This window comes from Rhea americana, unplaced genomic scaffold (genome assembly GCF_003343005.1).
Source record: "Rhea americana isolate MKP2758 unplaced genomic scaffold, rheAme1 scaffold_37, whole genome shotgun sequence".
Lineage (NCBI taxonomy): Eukaryota > Metazoa > Chordata > Aves > Rheiformes > Rheidae > Rhea > Rhea americana.
The window spans coordinates 5368937-5387729 of NW_028186501.1; the positions used below are offsets into that span (position 1 = coordinate 5368937).

The window sequence follows — 18793 nt, forward strand, 5'->3', positions numbered from 1 at the left end:
CTTCCTTTGTTCTGGAGCTGCCTTTTGTTGGCGCCATGTGGTGGCTGGGGGAGGGGCGGGGGAGCGGGCTTGTTGCCGTCTCACGCCGTAAAATGGAAGGGGATTTACCTCCGCGCGCTCTGCACCCCCGCGTTTTCCGCTTTTGTTCCCCCCCTTTTTTTAAACGAAGGGGGCGGTGGGGGCAGGAAGGAGTTGCTTTCTGTCGGGGGTGGCGGCTGGCTCAAACTTTCTGGCGATTGCATGCTCGATCGGCGTTGGTGTCAGCGTGAACCTGTTTTGTTAATACGTATAAAAGAGCCACCCTGGTCTCGGCAGGCGCTGGTAGACAATATTTTTAGAGAGAGTAAAGGAAAAACAGTATAGTTGAGATGGTGTGCAGTGTGTCTAAAATAGTGAGTTTTTTTTCGTATACTTCTTGTGGCATTGTCAGAAAGAGGCTTATTRAGTATTATTTAGAGGACTTGGGGCAGTTTCTCTGTACTTCAGTAGCTGCATCCTTATGTACAAATGAATTGTTTCTTGTCATAGATCCATTTATGTTTATGAATGTATGTACTTGCCTCAAAAGAACCCCCAAACAAGACAACAAAAAAACCCTACAGTCTTCCTATTTCTCAAGTGGTCTTTGTGATTTAAGTGACCCCATGTATTTAATTCGAGCTGTTACCACTGAGCTCTAAACCAAGAGTTGTCTGCTTTAGGTTGAACAGAAAGCTCTAGCCACGGTAGAATGATAGGCTTGAACTTGAGCTTGAAAGGAAGAAGCAAGACTTGCATGCTTCCCCCGAGCTTAGATGGGATGTGTTCTGCAGACTCCAAGGATTGAGAACTAGGCCTATGAGCTCTGTGCAAACTATTTTTGCTGCTTTTTGTTTTTTCTTCAATATTGTACACTGAAAAGCTGTATGTTTTCCCTTTTCTCACATAGGAGGTGACAAATTCTGACCCAAAACTAGTGTGAAAGGCAACTTCTAAGAAATTAAGTTACAGGAATTCAGTGTGGAACTTAAATTTCAAATTAAGAGCAGTTTGAGGAACCAGCATTTAAGTATTTTGTTAATAGCTGAAGCATGCCTCGATTTATGAGCACTAATACAATGGGGGGAGGGGAAGTAGAGTATATGTTAAGTTTGCAATTTTCAAATTAGTGTGGCTCTCTGAAGGGAAGGCCAAGTAACTTCTAAGACTATCTCAGCCTTAATTTTGAAGGCTTTATTATGTGTTAATTAAGTATACCCAGGTATTGATTACAAGGGTTACAATCCTTTGTTTTGTATGTTAAAGTGTAATATTTCTTGCTGTGGTAAGAGGTGATTTTAGCATATGGCAATACCTGAGTGTACTGTAGCGCCCCCCCCCCATCCTTACCAAATTAACCTGCAGACAAATCCCCCACCCCATGTCACCACTATTGAATTTCTCTTTGATCATTCTGTAATTACATTCAGTGATGCTGGGGTATGTTATGTGTAACTATTGTCAGTCAGTACAATTTACAGCAGTTTTGCAAAATTACTCTTGATCAGTAAGCTATTCTGATGAGAATGAAGCCATGAAGTTACCTTGCTTTCACTTGTTGTTGAAAGCCTTAGTAAGCATTGTGTAAAATCTTTTCTGTAAGGCTCTATTGTAATGGTTCAAAAAAAACCACAGACTTTGCTTAGACCCTTGTCTGTTAAAGAGTCTGCAGCTTCATCTGAACAATTCCAGGTTTAGCCTGGAAGATTTTTCCTTCAGTTGAAGGAAAAAAATCTAGAAAAAAATAATAGCACCTATGTCCTTTCTCATATTGCCTTTAGAACATAAATGGATGCTAACTTTAACAAATGAAAATTGCATGTTAACACTAAAAGCCAGTTTTATTTAGGAGTATTCTAGTTTCCAAGGTGTTGCTAGCTTGTAGGGCCAAATTCAGGTTGCCTCTAAACAGAGTAATAACAACTCTGATTTAGTCTATAGTTGGACAGAAAGCTTGAATGTTTTTAAAAAGCTTGATTTGTTACCTTGGAAACTCTGAAAATAGAAAATAGTCATGTTAATGTTTTCATTTGAAGAAATGAAAGAAAATGTGAAAAGTGCTTTATTGATTGATCTTACTTTTTGCTTATTAGCTTCACTTCTGTATCACATATTTCACTAGTATTTAGTCTTCTGAGGTGCTCTGGAAGTTACTCTATGGGGAAGGTGGGCYGGGAAGTACTGTAGTGTGATCTTTCACAAAAGTAAGGACTAGCAATTTGAATTTATAGTACTGTCGAAAATACAATGAGATTCAGTAACTAAGCAGGAAGAAGTGCGTAACCTGCTTGTTACAGGCAGGTCCAAAGTCCGATCTGTTGTATGAGRCTATTCTTAGGGGTCACAGATACCTGATCTAAGTTCTGCAGGTGGCTTGGGGGATTATATTTTCATAACCATTTGTTCCAATGGTGAGAGAGCTGAAGTATTTTGCTTTTGCTGCACTCCTGTAGCCTGAATTCTTTCAAAGCAGTAGAATGACCCTAGGTTCTTTCCAAAACCTGAATTGGCAGTACTTGATAGTCAATATTACTTAGCAAATACCGTTCAAAGAACAAAAATTACTGATGGGAATTATTTTAGGCAAATTTTACTCTGTTTAACTCTGTAGTAAACTGAAGAGTGCATTTTATCATTTATTTGAAAACGGAGAAAAAGCAGTCCTGTAGCATTTACTAGCTTTTAACAGAATGCTAAATTACTTGACCTTTACAGCTGGTTCTGTTTCTGACAATGCCTGAGATGTGTATGAGTATGTTGCTGAATGTGCTTTTCTGTAGTATTTCCTGTATCTAACTAGCTCTTATCTTCTTGAAATTTCAGGAAAATGTTTGTTGGTGGCCTCAGTTGGGATACAAGCAAAAAAGACTTGAAAGACTACTTCACCAAATTTGGTGAGGTAACCGACTGTACRATAAAGATGGACCCTAACACAGGAAGATCCAGAGGCTTTGGATTTATTCTCTTCAAAGAACCTGGGAGTGTTGAAAAGGTAATTTAAGATTCATATTTCAGATTCTTAACTTGTAGTGAAACTTTTCAAATGAGTTAATCTTGCCAATCTGTCTTTCAGGTTCTGGAACAGAAAGAACACAGGCTAGATGGACGATTAATTGACCCCAAGAAGGCCATGGCAATGAAAAAGGATCCGGTGAAGAAAATATTCGTTGGTGGACTTAATCCAGAAGCCACAGAAGAGAAAATCAGGGAATACTTTGGAGAATTTGGAGAGGTGTGTAACATTATCTTAACCACTGAAATAGAGTAGTCTCTCATGGAAGTTAGTGGACTAATCATTTGCAAGTTGATGAATATAAGCAGTTAAGGTACTTCAAGTCTCTCATAACTGACCAAGAGGTTTCCCATCTTGAAAGAATGGTAAACAGATTATACTGAATCCTTGCACTGCTAGTTGGATTCCTTGTCTTTGTTAACTCAGGCCATTTAATCTCATGCTAAAATGCTGTAAATGTAACTGTGGTCTGAAAGCTAGGGATACTATACAGAAGAATATTTAAGTTTGGTGTTATGTAATATATGTAGATAGGAAACTTACATTTTAAGACAGTATGCATAACATTTGGGACACTGAAACTGAAACAGTCTGAAGTAATATTTCATGTCTTCAGATTGAAGCAATTGAACTTCCCATGGATCCGAAGACCAACAAAAGGAGGGGTTTTGTGTTCATCACCTTCAAGGAAGAGGATCCAGTGAAGAAGATCTTGGAGAAGAAATTCCATAACGTCAGTGGAAGCAAGGTAGAAACTTTGACTTACAGATCTCTGATCAAGTTTTTAAGCATAATACCGCTACATCTATAATCTGAGAAGGATTTTGTAGACTTCTGATTTCAAGGTACCCAAATTACAATAAGGACAGCTTATTTACAATAGGCTTTTTGCCATAGTTCAGTTCACAGAGCCTGCAAGATTCTCTGCCAGTATTTTTGGCTGTGTTTGCTRTGTGTTAGGCTTTTTCATATGTAAAGGATCAAATAGCACTTTGAAATACATGTAGGAAAACCGGCTAGTTCATGTACCAGTATAGCAGCATTAGCCACCCCAGCAGATAAACACTGTTATTTTTTTGTTTTTCCCAAGCATAGAGCACTTGCATAAATTCAGTGCTTACTGGTGCTAACTGCAGAACCACAGAGTAACTGCATGCTTATTGCCACTTGTACCCAGTCTCCTTAAGAGCCTTTGCAAGTGAGGTCAAACAAGACCATTGAGATTTGAACTACTGTAAAAGTGGTGGGAGAGGGTCTGAACAGCTGACAGCAGCTATCTGGTGGAATAGCTAATAAGTGTACAGCAGTCTGTAGGCCAAAGAGGCTCATCTCTTGCGCTAATGAAGAGAGGACTGGAGTCAAAGAATGAGTGCTGACTGGATGTGTCCCTTTTCCCTTGCTCCGTGGCTGGCCACACACATACTGCAACTTGAAGCCCATTAGACCTGTTTATATTGCCTGATACAGTGACTTAGATTACCCTTAGTTTAAATCTGCTCTTGAAACAGCACAGAGTAAATACTGGCAAGCTTAATGCATTGGTAGCTATCATGACACTGCAGTTAGCAATAAAGATTGTTTTCAGAAGAGATGAAAGCTCATGCGCAAAGRGGGCACAGAAATCATATCTGTATCTTGTAATTATGGCTTATTTTTGTGGCATAATGATTAAAAAAAAAAAGATGGTAGATTACCTGGAATCTTCTGCATGGGGAGCTCCAGGTTTGTGTAGCTGCTATCATTGCAGGGAGTTGTTCTGTTGACAACAGCAGTAGTTTGTTTTCTCAGATCGTGCACAGATTCAGGAAGTAGAAGCTGGCTGACAATTTGAACTGCAGCTTAGGAACCTGGTTTGGAAATATCAATTCTGGTTGTTTTTTCAGTAGTCTTAATATTAGGTGATATTTTTTGAGTGCTGGTAAATTGGCTTCACGGCGCAACACAGATGTGCGATGTACAGGGCATAGGAAGGCTGCTAGAAAAACTCGCTTTGACTGACTTTTCAGAGCCTTGCTCTCAGTACTGCTTCAGTTAGTACAGGTCAGGTGATGTGGTCTGAGAGCAACAGCCTAGTCCCAGGGCTTCTGCAGGATAGAAGGCAGCCACTACCACATGAATAGTAATGGTTATGTAGGGCACTGCCTCTTCCACTGGGAAGCTGGCTGTAGGAGAGAGGCAGTGTGAAGTGCTCTGAAATCAGTGGCCTTCTTGGAACAGCTAATTGCGACTTACCTTTGCCCAGGCAGCACAATAAATCAAATACTTTTGGATGTGCAGTAGTGGTGGTCACATGACCGGGAGCACAGCATGTACACCTCCTTTGCCTGTAGAATAACTTCTCTGACTTTCCTAGGGGGTTAGATTGGGCAGTGCCGCTATAAGACAATATACATACTCTTCCTTGGTTTTTATTTTCAGTGTGAGATTAAGGTAGCACAGCCAAAAGAAGTATACCAGCAGCAACAGTTCAGTAGTGGTGGAGGAAGAGGTAGCTATGGAGGAAGAGGCAGAGGTGGAAGAGGCGGTGGTAAGTACTACACGCACTACTTTAGTATGGACACTTTAAAATAAGTTGTGTGTACTAAAATGGGATTTTGTGGATGGTTTTCCCTTCTATAGCTCAAAGTCAAAATTGGAATCAAGGTTATGGCAATTACTGGAACCAGGGTTATGGGAATCAAGGATACGGCTATCAGCAAGGTTATGGTGGCTATGGAGGCTATGATTATTCAGGATATGGGTATTATGGATATGGACCAGGCTATGATTACAGTAAGTAAAGAGAACTGTATTGGGTATCAGCAAACGTAACTAATTAGCAGTTTAATGCATTTGTTCTCTTGTTCATAGGTCAAGGCAGTGCAAATTATGGGAAGACACCAAGACGTGGTGGTCATCAGAATAACTACAAGCCATATTGATCAAACTTATTCAGGTATGCAGTGGCATGGTCTCTTTTGGAAAATGACTGCATAGGTTTTGTATACAATGCTGTAGATGGATATTTCAGTTCTGTACCAAATTTAACTTTACAATAAATTTCTATGGCCTGTTAAATGTGCATCTTACTTGGAAGAGCTCCCTGGAAACGTTTTACATGTTTAATACTTACAGATACTAGTTGTCTAGACAGTGTGGTGTGTAAATTTCAGCCTTGCTGAAGATATTAATTAATGATTTTATTAATAGGTTAAACTGAAACTGATTTTGAGGGTCTGCTTAAAGCTGCAGCTCTGCATCTAGGGACTGCCTCTTGGAGTTAACTATGGACTCTGCATTACTCCAGTTGTACAGAATGAGATGCATCTTAGGGAACCAGTGTCACTTTCCACCTTTTTATTTTGTATTGTTTTTGTGTCATACATTTCCTGTAATGGAAGTGTTAATTTTACTGTACTTTTTGGTACCTTTTTGGAATCTAATGTATTGTAAGGTATTTTACATGTGTTCTGATTCACCATGACATGGATATTGAAGCTATCCTAGCTTTTGAAATAAAAAAGGCGTAATCTAGTGTCTTGTGCCATTCTTCAGCTTATGTACTAGTAAAATGCCAGTACTTTGTAGAATTTAGTTCACAGCAATACCTTGCTAGGTGAAGAGGTGGGCTTTAATGCTCTTAAACTAGAGGGCTGTATTAGTAGTAGTGCTCCCTTGTAGATATGGGGCAGCTAAAAACTGTGCTTGCTGCTGCTTGGAGGCTACAGAATAGAACTTGGGTGGAATTCCCCAGGTGCTGTGGAAGCTGTGCTGGAGTGATGTTGGCTCATGTTCTAGGCAAGTGCAGTGGCTCAGCGTAACTATCTGTGTTGTATGGTTCTTGCAGGTTGAACCAGAGGCGTATGTTTCAGGTAGGGCTTGAGTCTAGACAGACTTGCAGGAGGAAGTTGTAAAGAGCTAGCTGCGCTTCCTTCATATTTTACTCTTTAAAGTCTGAGGGATTTACAAAAGTTCTTAATAGAGTTGTATACCTGCCCTGAAAGACAGGTTAGATGCAAATAAAATTACCAGTGCAAAGACTGAATTTTGCAGCCTTTTTGAATACCAAAAAAGGCTGCAGAGCTTCAACTAAAGTTGTCAGAAGGAAAAAAACAAAGCTGCCCCTAAAGCAGCCTTTCTCTGAAGATGAGTAACCAGCTAGAAATAAGGCCTCCTTTTCTGACTAGTTTTTCACTATTTTAGGGAATAGTTTATGTAACTTGTCTATCTTGCTGCAGAATACTCTCTTCCAAACTTAGTTTCATAAATACTTCAAGTGCTACTGCTCAAAGTAAACTTCTAATCTTGATAGAGATTAGTTTGATTCTATTTCCCTTTTAAAGCTAAATATAACAGTAGCTCTTGTAATAAATGCCATTTGAACAAACAGGAATTGTAAGTGAAAGTAAGAAAACAGGTGTTACTAGTGATCTTAACTTTTTTAAGTGCTGCAGCTATTGCTGCAGGGAGTATAGTCTGCTGCTCCCTACTGGCTGTCCTTGGGAAAAACAAAGTTGCTATAAAGTTAGAAATCCATGAGACTTGTCTGTATACAGAGTTTATGCTCTCGAGTATAAACAAGATTTTAAATCTACTTTAGCTTGAGAGTTGACAAGACAGCTTTACAGTTGGAGTATGTAACCTTATGTCCAACTTTAAAAAGAAAATGCAAAACTGCAGTCCATTAAAACAAATGAGTACAGTACTTAAAAGTGCTACTGTCTCAAAGCTGAAGATCTAAAATGAAATGTTTAATTATTGCATCCTGTTTATAAGGCAGCAGAAACTTTTTTTTAAAAAAAAAAAGCAAGCAATTTGCGCTCTAAAGGGAAATTTGCATAAAAATCTGCCAGGACTGTACTATTGCAGCATTTCTGGCCAGTGTGTTGATAGCAGCTTGTTAGCTGGCTGTTGCATTGGTTCTTTTTGGAAATAGGTAGGTCCTCAGGTGAAGCTTCCTTTAGAGGTGATATGGCCTTCAGCAGAAACTGAGGCAACTAGCATGCTGTTACAGAGCTGGCTTTCTCTTTCTTTGTGTGAGTGCAAAGAACACTTAATTACCCAGTGAAAATGGGCTTGTACATGAGTTTGTTTCTCAAGGCTTTAGTGTGCTCTAATTAATCCTACTTGCTTATTTCTTAAGGACAGAGGATTTCCTAGGAACAGGTTTGAGAGCCTTCTGGCCTTCAGCTGTCTGTTCTTTGATGTTACAAATTCAAGACTGAAGCTTTTGACTTAATCTATTTGAGATCTTTGCTGAAGTTAGTGCTAGTAGGAGCACATTAGCATGAAACTGGCTTCTGAAACTTACCAGAGGAGCTGGGGAAGGACTGAGTGCACAGACAGCTAGAATGGAGTTTGCCATAGGCAGCAGCAGATGACAAAAACAGGAGTACCTTTTGGCTTATCTTAATTTTCAAACAGTCATAACTTGAAATAGTATGAATTTAGAAAATGTAGTTCATAATAGCTATTAGAAATGGATTCCTTGATAACCAGTTTCAGATAGGATGTTAAATAAAAGCTAATCCCACACTTTGCTACAGTTGAAACAAGCCATTGTAAGATTTATTTCTCCTAAAGCTATTATTAATAACAAGATAACTTATCTGATTTAAGACAGACTGATTAAATGTGCATTATTACAGTAGAGAAATGTTTCTTGGTAGTAGATCTTGAATATTGCTTGAAACCTATGGAAAGAAAATGATATGTTTTCTTGTAAAAGCATAATTAAAAAGGAGTCTACTTCACTTGCCTCACTTTCACTTACATATATGTAAGTGTCAGTTGTTAGTAATGTATTTACTAAGAGGCATTTTGCATTCTTGATTTCATGTAGAAAATAAAGGCATTTTTCTTGTTTAGTTTAGATTGAAAAAGTACATCAGGTCATTAGGCCTCAATGAATTAAACTGGCACTGATGACTAATCTTCCTGTTCTCAAGACTAAGTAGTACAAACAGCTGTATGTCTTGCCATTAACCTGCTAAATAAAATATTAACACATTTTTCTTGTGCCTACTATGAGATACTACTGTTGCACTGAAACAGAAGCATATTTTTCCTTAGGTTGTGGCACAGTGGTGTAAATCTGTTGTGGGGTTAAGGCCATAGGATTCTTAGTGATGACATTCAGTATGTTCATACTGATGTGCCAGAGCTTACTGTGCACTTGGTTAAAAACACACCAATTAGTAGGTTAAAGGTGTACTGAGGTGTGTTACATTGAGTTGTGGTGTTCATGAGGAATTATGAGCAGAAGATAGCTGTAAGTGTGCTTTCTGAATGTGTGACAAAATGAGTAGTACCTAGATGTTCTCTGTGAGCAAGCTACAGGGGTTCTTAATAGATAACAGGAGTTGCAAGGTTTGGAAAACATTGAGGACTGAGTCTTACTGATGCCCAAATGAACTTTGTGTATAAGGTTTAACACTACAACAGCCATGAACCTGAAATGATCCTATGAAGTAGTTATAAGGAATATGCTTGGGAGAAGGCAGTATAATTTCAGAGTCAAATGTTAAGTGAAACATGAGCTACAGTACTAAAAATACTGTTTTAGTTTTTTTTTTTTTTTACTAAATACTTTTATGAAGTGTTCATAAACTTCATAAAACTGTCTTAGCTTAAGTRGATGCTCCCAAATTGTGGTATGCAGAAGGTACAGTGCTGCAACATGAGCTCTTAAAAGGAGTTAACTCGCTCTGAGCAAGCTTTCCCTTATCCTGTTGACTAACTGGACACTGTAAAAAGCTGCAGCTGTGTCTGAAGTTACTGAAGGCACTGACCGGCTAGTGTAGGAGCTCTATTTTGCCCTTGTGTGCATGTGTTGACATAGTAACCTTTGACATGCATGCTACACTGTGAAAGCTTCCTAGATGAGCATAGCATGCTACCAGAAAGCATTTCTGGGACATGTTGGACATAATTTGCACACAAACGAATACACAGTGTTACTAGAAGTGTCAGGCTGTGTGACAGGAAGTAGCTATGAATGAATGCCAGATGCACAGAAATCTGGTTTGTGCCTCTAGATTGCTAGAAATCCCAGTAAACTAATTTATGTAAAAAAGCATCTYTAGGGAAACGTGGTCCTGCTCTGCTGCCAGTGAGTGTCCAAYGAAGCAAAATTTAAGAACCCCAGCTTTTTTTTAAATACTTGTAAACAGTGAAGATAGACAAATACCTGCTCAGGTAAAACAAGTGGATTTTTCCTGTTGGCTCAGGCATTGCTTTTCCATATCTAGAGAGATAGTAAGCAATAATTTAGCAAATCCGTAATACAGAGACAAATTCTTGGACTAACTTGGTAAACACTGTATAAGTTTCTATAAAGAGCTACGCAGTTCCCATGCTCAGGTAGGTAAACACTTTAGCCTGTGCTAGAGCAAAACTATTTTAAGTCTTCTACAACTGTGGAATAAATAAACTAATTCTGCTGAAAAGTTCCCTAACAAAAGTAGAAGTGAAGACTAAAAGTTTCAAAGAACAAGGCTAACCTCCATATGTGCTCAGCACCTACTCTCTCCACCTCTATTTTAGGACTTCTGAAGAGCAGGCTTAGCTGCTCAGCACTGACTTCTTAAGGTAGTCCATCAGCAACCACTGTAAAGCAGAGTCTGTGCCTTTTGTTCTGTACTACCTGTTAGTATTCTGTCAACTGCATCCACAACAAATTTTGCATCCTCCATACTGAAGCACATTGGGGGCTTGAATTTAAGCACATTTCTTCCTGGCCCATCTGTACTCAGTAGAATATATTCTTCCTTAAGCCTGGAAAGAGAGATGAGGATAAGAATTGTCGCATTTCTGAATGTTGTTCAGAAAAACTTAACAGCATTGGTGTGGAGGCTGTTGAGACCATTTTGCCATTCTGCACTGACTGGTTTCTTTCTTTGCCAGATGGCTATATTTTAACAACTGCTGCATGACAGATTACTTCAAAATTGATGTGTGCTTGTTTGCACACTGAAGAACTACCTTGTTACCAGATACTCTGCCTCTGCTGTGGCTGGGGTCCTTTCTGCTTGGTCCTTAATTAAGTCCACACCAATGAATAAGCCAGTACCCCTTTAAAAGAAAAGCAGATATTCAAGCTGTAGTTAGAAGAAGGAACTGAGTGAACTAAACATGCAGAAAACTTCTGTGAGAATGTGCCTTAATGCATGAGAATTACTAATTTTCCTTTCCCATTACTGGGAAAGGTACTGCTTTGCAGAAATGTATTACAGTACAGCTTTTTCTCTGCACAGAATGGTAAAGCAGGACAAGAGCTTAAGTACAGTTTCCATCCAACTCATTAATTCTGTTCTTTGTGTAATTGGGGTAGAGTTAAAACAGGAAAGTGAATTCCTTTAGCAGCTAATAAATCAGAAATGTCTTCCCAGAACTGTATTGAAATCAGTAAGACAGTGCTGGCTTGGGGTGGCAAAGCACATCTGGCTTTTGATCAGCTCAAGCTGGTGTTTTAATCTACAGCAGATTTATTTTTGCTGAAAACAGGTGATGAATTTCTTTTTTAAAATCAGTCTTATGCAAAGTTACATCAGTTGGATTTTGAGTAGTTTACTGCAATGCTTGTCTGATGAACCAAATTAAAAAAGCAGCTGAAAAAGAAAATAAAATACTGATACCTGACATCACCAATGATTGGATGTTTGATTTTCTGCTGATTGAGTAACTTCATCAAGAAGTTGCCTACTTCTGTGGCATGAGCTTGAAGATGTTCTTTCTCAATCACATCTAATACAGCTAGTCCAACAGCACATGAAACTGGGTTTCCTCCAAACTGAATTCAAGAAAAGAATATATGCAGACAGGGGACAGGAAAGATGTGATCTTGTCACTGAAAGCGTAGCTTCAGTGATACGTGAGCATACTGGCACTTATATTGGGTGGAGTCAGGATACAGGAAGTTACACACTAGAAAGATGTAAATAGAACAAACAGTAATTAAGGTGAATAACCATTAATGAAAAAGCTCTGTGATTGTCTGTTGTGGTTTTAGTACTGAAACTGTGTAGAGAAGGAGAATTTGGTTAACCTCTTACTCACTGTGTTAAAATACTCCACTCCTGTGGCTGCAAATGCTTCTGCAACTTCCTTTGTTGTTGCTACACAGGCAATAGGGTGCCCGTTTCCTATTGGTTTCCCCATAGTGACAATATCAGGTATAAAATCTTCTCCCTGAAGCTGGAATGCCCAGAAGTGCTTTCCAGCTCTGCCAAAGCCAACTTGAATTTCATCAGCAATAAATAGACCTCCTGCCTTGTGCACATGCCTGTAACCGAACAAGTTTTAGTCTACGTTAAGAGGAGACTGGACATAATATTTAGTGTTAAAGAACATGCAGAAATCATTACCTTACAAACTTTAAGGAAACAAACTTGTGCAGGTCTGTATTCTGCACTGTTTGTAAAAAGAGGTCTTTCTTTGTCATATCAAGTTTGCATTCTAATACAGAAAAGGTAGAGGTATTTTTGTTCTTGCAAAACTATGCAACAGTAGGCAGAGAATTTCTTATCTGCATTTAGTAGATATTTTAAATGTAAAGAGTTAAGATAATAGAGGACAACTTACTCTGCAACCTTCTGAAAATAGCCAGCTGGTGGAATGATCTGACCACCAACACTTGGCAGAGATTCAATGAAAAAAGCAGCAATCTGAAACATAGGTAACATGTAATGTTTGAACACATACAGAAAGTCACTAAAAATGCGTTAACAATTTCCAGGCTCTTCATCTTTAGCTAGTTCTTGCAAATATCCTTTATTACTTGTTCTTTACTTTCATACAAGTCTCTGTCGCATAGCTCACTAATGCTGAATGGCAGTGACAGCCGCTCGTACTTGTTTCTAAGGCAAGACAAATGATTTAGGAATCCACTTCTTACCTTTCTGCCTCTCCCATGTGCTTGTTCAATAATCCTTTTCACTTCATTAGCATAGGCTGTTACTGAATCTTCATGGTCTTCTCTATATATTCCTCTGTATGTGTCTGGAACAGGAGCCTATGCAAAGGAACAGYATCCTTTGTTCAGTATATCATACATAAGACTTAGTAAATTTGCAAATAGTCAGTAGTTATAGGCTAAAGTACGTACCACATGGACCCACTCCTTTTGTCCTTCTAGATTTCTGAATTTATATGGGCTTATGTCAATCAAGGATGTCAGATGTCCATGGTAAGCACTTAAAAACAATCAGCAGAACTAAGCAGTAATTTCCTCATTATCAGAATTCTTTAAGATTAGCATGACTGACAACAAAAGAGTAGAATTGGTTATGTTAGCTGATGGGAATTTAGTCACTTAGCTGGAAATAGCTCAGAGACCTCCATCAATCAGCGTAGTAGGTTTTTTTTTTTATGTCTAAATATAAGGTGTGCCAAGGAACAGCACACTACTACTTGTCACTGGTTTTATGTGGCCAGGGAGTCGAATCACAGCTGAGAAAGTCAAGCAGTATTATGAAATTGTAGAATAACTGGCAGGGATCTGTCTGGCCTGCTTTTGAGCATCTTCCAAGGATGGAGATTGCACAGTCTCTCTGGGCATTTCATTCTACTATTTGACCACACTCATGGCAAAAAAGTTTTTCCTTACGTCTCATCAGAATGTCTCATGTTCGAACTCTTGTGTTCATGGCCTCTTCTCCTGTAGCCACCTGTCTTTGAGTCTGTCTCTCTTTTCCATGCCCTCCCATTAGATTGTTTTAGATAGTAAAGATTTCCCCTTAGCCTCCTCTTCTTAAGGCTGAACAAATCCATTTCTATTAACCTGCCAAGCATTCCGCTCTCTAATATGACAGGCCTCTGCTGGACTCAGCCCAGTATGGAAATCCCTGTTATGTACTAGGGAGTCCAGCTTGGATGCAGTACTCCAGAGATGGGCTCACAAATGCTGAACAGAGGGGAAGAATTACTTCCTTCAACCTCACGGCAACATTCTTTCTAAAATGGCAGATTTTCAGAAGTGTTCTGACAACGGATCAAAATTGGGCCTAGTTTCCCACAGTAGTAGATAAACATTGCCAATATACTTACTGGTCCAAAACTATCACGTCTTCGTGTTTTGTATACTGTCGTGCCATTCTTAAGGCAAGATCATTAGCTTCGGATCTACAAGTGAAAAATTGGATAAGTGTTTCACTGCAGGTGTCTGAGTTGAAATTCTGACTTCCCTTGCAATGCTGTTTGCCTCCAAAGAGAACACACACAACTAGAGGCAAGGTACTGACAGATTCCTTAGTAATAAACAGTGCTTTGCACTATTATTTAGTAGTAGCGCGTAGCAGCAGAACCAAATTCTTTCTATAAAGTTGGATACAGAGTACTTTCGATGCAGCTTCCCCCACCCTTTTTTTTAAAGCTACAGTTTGCTTACAAATACAAAATCCTCATAAGCAAGTATGCACTGTTATACTGAAGTTTGATGAGAGAAGTAATTCTAAACTCAGTAGACATGTCAGAAACACCTGAAACTAATTTAGTAAAGCTTTACATTGAGGTTTAGTAGTCCAAAGCATTTTAAACAAAACAAAACCCTTCTTAAAGCACTAGTTTAGTTTTAAAGCACTAGTTTAGTTTCTTGATAGCTTGCTCAGTGTGAACTTGAGAGCCGCTAATCTTCTAAAAAGAACGATGGTTTCTTCAAAAAAATAAATAAAAGAACAAAAAACCCCCAAACTACTTTTTTCTTATTATATAATTATCTACACCAGATGATGTAGTTGGCTGTTTTGATAAGGAAGTATACTTGTCTGTGCATAAATAGCAATAATACAGCAGCGCTCTTACTGTACCTTACTTACCCAGAATTCAAAAAATAGAAGATGCACAACTTCTCAGGTAGTGTTTTTGAAAGTCTGTCTGCATAATCAACTAAGTTGTCATGAAGATAACGAGAATTTGTATTTAACAATTGATTTTGTTCATGGGCTGCTTTTACTACATCAGGATGACAGTGTCCAACTACAAGAAAGTATAGAGAGATGGGTCTGAGAGTTATTTCATGTCGTGCATGGTGTTTGTCAAATGCATACTGACTTTGCACCTGTATTTTTGGTAGTACAGAGCTATTATCACTGATTGTATTTCATCAATGGGGCATTAATGATATTGTCAGCAGAAGACAATGTGCCTTGAAAGCTTTTTTTAAAAAACTTTCCTTTTTTTTTTGTTTAGAAAGTTTTAATTTGGCTGCTTCTTTTATTTCCCGGTTTATAATTGAATACTGGAAACTGATACGATAAAATAAGTAGTGTCTTAATTTAATACTTTGGATTGAGACGTTTGAATAATTTGTTCATAATAGCAACTAATAATTTTGAATAATTTGGAGTTTGCTCTGTGCGGGTAAGCTTTACCTTCAAAGAGTTAATGTGTTTAGCTCTAGGATGATTTTGACAGCACTGACTCTGTARAGATTTCAAATACTGCCAGAAAGAAACAGTTACTTCATAAAATACAATTAAGGCACCACACCAAGCAACGATCCTGTTAAAGCACCCGCAGCAGTAACTTTTACAGACTGAACAAACTGCAAAGTCACTTGTTTCTACAGTTAGATGCTTGACTTGAGCTTTCATGCAAGAAGTCCTTTAAATGTTAAATGACTCCACTTCTGTGAAGACAGAACAGGAAGCAAGTCTGGAAAGCATCGCATTCCTGCACATGTAAATTGAAATGTGGACAATAATTCCCCAAAGTATAAGCTCAAGAAGGATATCTCCATTTTCCAGTTAAACATCTCCCCCCCACACACACAATCCAACAGTTGTAAAAAGTACTGACTGTTACACTTTGAAAAACATGGTACCAAATAATAGGACTTTTAGCTTACCATGAGCAACGTTGTTAATGCAATCAAGATACTGTCTTCCCTTTTCATCGTACATATACTGGCCTTTTGCCTTGACAATCTTCACTGGATCATCAGAAAAAAAGAGTTTGCAGGAAGAGCTGTAGCAAACATAAGAATTCCAAATAAATTTTAGTGAAGTCTAAAAAAAAACAAATAGTTCATTCTGCTAGTAATATTCTCAGTTAAGTTAATCAAGAGAAAGACATTTTCTGGACTAGATGATAAAAAGTGCTGTCATCCTGCTCTTAGCTCCTAATGCACAGTTTGGGGTGGGAAGGAGGATTTTGACTTAATACTCAAATTTTGTTAGACCTGCAGTTTCCAGAATTGCAGATACTTCACTAGGAATGTCCGGGCACAGAACACAGATAGGACTTACTTACCTCTAGAGTTTAATCTGGTCTTAATTATAGTTCCTTACTGTTTATACTGTCTGCCTTTTGTGTTCTTGAAACTCAGTTTGGTGCCTGTCTCTAACGTTAAGATAATTGTCTTTATATGCTTACTATTTTAAGGTTCTGTTTCTCTAGATAGCGTGATGCTGGTGATTCTTATGTCCACATAGAGTTTCATTACCTTAGCTGAAGCCTTAAGTGATTTAAGGCTGGGTCTGCTTAATTGGGTTTGTTTTGTTTCACTTTTAAATAAATTACCAAACAAAATTGGAACGTGCGTAAACAAAAGTTGTACAGATTTAATTCYGGCTGAAAGGCAGTGCAAAAATGAAGTCTAATCAAATGTCATGATTTCTACCTAATCTGTTTTCTTTAAAGCTTTTCATGCTTCATTTAGTAAAAGATTACAAAAAGAAAAATAATTTGACTATAGATAAAAAGCCGTTGTCACCTGGACAAAAAAGGGCAATGATAAACTGAGAAAACAGTTTCACTGTCCCTCCCCTGCAAGAATCTTGTAGCTCCTGTATGAACTGGCAGTAAGACGGAAACAGGTTGTAGGGTTTTTTTTGGAGTTGGCATGATTGTTGAAGAGATACTAAAAAGATTGCATTGTCTTGTAACTGATTTGTCCTGTTAGCAGAACAGATTAAATGCCTATCTAGCACAGTTCTAATTCCAGAATTCTCTTTCAACCTAACTTCTGCCATAAAACATTTACTGACGAAGACTGAGTRTACACCTTGCCTCTATTCTGAAAGCAAAGTGTACTATATTAAAATAGTGAGTTACTTAATAGAGTAAGTTACTTAATTCTCGCAGTTTGGGCAGGTGTATGTTAATCCTCTCAAGTTTTTGGTGCAATAAAAATTTTGGAAGGTTTATACCAGGTCAGACCAAACCTCCACCTAGCTCAGCACCCTGTTTCTAGCAGCAGCCGACAGCGGCTGCCTTAAGGAGAGGAAGACGCCGGGGCAGAGGCAGCCAGCGTGTTTCTGTGGTACAGCCTGCAGCGACTCCGGGGTTTGGTTTGTTCASATCCCGCTAGTGCTCGCAGTAAATTGTGAAGAAGCGGATCTGCGCTGCTTGAGGTATTAGCAGGTACACAAGGTAGCGTACCAGTTTTTAAGGATCYTTATGCTTTGGTTTCATAATTTCTCTCCCCTGTATCAGAAAGAGGAAGGGTCGTGTTAGAAATGACCCTGCTCTTAATGCAGATGTAGCACAGTAACAACGCTGGCCTTTACTCCTGTGTGCTGCTAGTTTAAAATAAATCCTAGGGAAGGAAGGGATCACCCTGTGGCCCGGAGCGCAACTGCAGTTTCTGAGAAGCGAGCTCGGAGTTGCTCTCGGCCGCGGCCCTGCGGCCACGTCGGGCGCCGGCAAGGGACGCGGAGCCCCGGGGCTGCCGGGGCGCTCCGCGGCGCCCGGCGGCTGCACCCCCGCCCCGTCCTTCCCCGCCGCGGCACCTACCCGATGAGCTGCCGCCGCAAGGCCAGGGTCTCCTCCCGGGAGCGCTGCGCCGGCCTCATGGCCGCTCTCGCCGGGGCCGGGGCGGGCGGGGCGGCGCCGCCTCCCTCCGCGGGCCGGGGAGGGGCGCGGCGGCGGCGCCACCGCGGCGCCCCCTGGCGGCCGCGCGCGGCACCGAGCGCCGCTCGCCCCAGGGCACCTCGTACTTGCCGCGTGCTAGGCGCTTGAAGGCCGGGACCAAGCCCTGCTAAACTCAGCTCCGCAGGAGCAGCAGCCCCTCTTGACAGTTAGCAGAAGCTACCCTAGAAATACAGACATTGCATGGGCTATAGCAGGAGCGTAACAGCCCCTGTCCTCCCACCTGCTCCCAAAACATCTCCTTGGTGAGCTGAGTTTGCAAAGAACAGAACAGTAACTTACCAGTGCTTTAGGACTCCTCCACGCTGGCTGGACTCCACGCTTCTGGCTGCAGGAGCGGTGGCTTTGTTTCAGAGTTCCTGCAGCRTGAACTGGGAAAGAGGCTACCCCAGCTGGGATCCAGCAAGACTGCTGTCACCTCACGTGAAACCAGAATGCAAACTGCAGTGCATGGCATTGCACCGCTGTTAGTGGCRTGTGGCCCCAGATCCCTCTCTGGTACCAGATGCCGCTGACGTATAGTGTTTTCAAGGCCCTTCATATCCTTACATCCCTAACATTCTCTTTTGAGGTATTTATAATTTGAAAAAGGTTATTTTTTTCTTAAAACAGGGTGGTGGCCTACGTGTCACAACTGCATTAATTGCTGAATGCATATGCCACTGCCCAAACGAAAGTTGAAACGAGACCTTTACATCGTGCTCCTGTGTTTGGCTGACAGAAGAGCAAACCTGAATGACTACTGAAAAGCTGTAGGGGCAATGGGTTAGGATTGAAGGGGGAAGCACCATCATCAATTAGAGTGGTCATTCTCTAACAGGAACAGTGTTCCTGTTCAAGATTGGAATCGCTAAGAAAAATAGGAGGATAAAAAAACAGAAGGGACATCCTGGGAGGCATCCATTGCTCCACTAC

General features: G+C 40.0%; 2 protein-coding genes across 7 annotated transcripts in view; one reads left to right on the forward strand and one right to left on the reverse strand.

The window, feature by feature from the left end:
• The window catches only part of HNRNPAB (heterogeneous nuclear ribonucleoprotein A/B), a 31146-nt gene that overhangs the window by 962 nt on the left and 11391 nt on the right, over positions 1-18793 (forward strand). For 2 of the 6 annotated variants that reach the window (XM_085312853.1, XM_085312851.1), the window contains exons 3-8: positions 2842-3010; positions 3092-3250; positions 3648-3779; positions 5450-5558; positions 5651-5803; positions 5882-6545. In XM_085312853.1, the coding sequence (XP_085168979.1) occupies positions 2842-3010; positions 3092-3250; positions 3648-3779; positions 5450-5558; positions 5651-5803; positions 5882-5952 (793 nt within the window). In that variant the 3' untranslated portion in view covers positions 5953-6545. Of the gene's footprint in view, positions 1-2841; positions 3011-3091; positions 3251-3647; positions 3780-5449; positions 5559-5650; positions 5804-5881; positions 6546-18793 lie in introns of those variants that run through there. The other 4 variants (XM_085312852.1, XM_085312855.1, XM_085312854.1 and 1 more) reach the window with 3 other exon arrangements.
• On the reverse strand, positions 8535-17841 carry PHYKPL (5-phosphohydroxy-L-lysine phospho-lyase). The gene is made up of 13 exons (XM_085312849.1): positions 17744-17841; positions 15855-15973; positions 14824-14983; positions 14057-14131; positions 13116-13203; positions 12906-13022; positions 12593-12675; positions 12068-12293; positions 11647-11801; positions 10994-11083; positions 10656-10786; positions 10200-10256; positions 8535-8703 (listed from the first exon to the last, which is right to left on the reverse strand). The coding sequence occupies exons 1-12, from the start codon at positions 17800-17802 to the stop codon at positions 10204-10206; spliced, it is 1356 nt and encodes a 451-aa protein (XP_085168975.1). The 5' UTR covers positions 17803-17841; the 3' UTR covers positions 8535-8703; positions 10200-10203.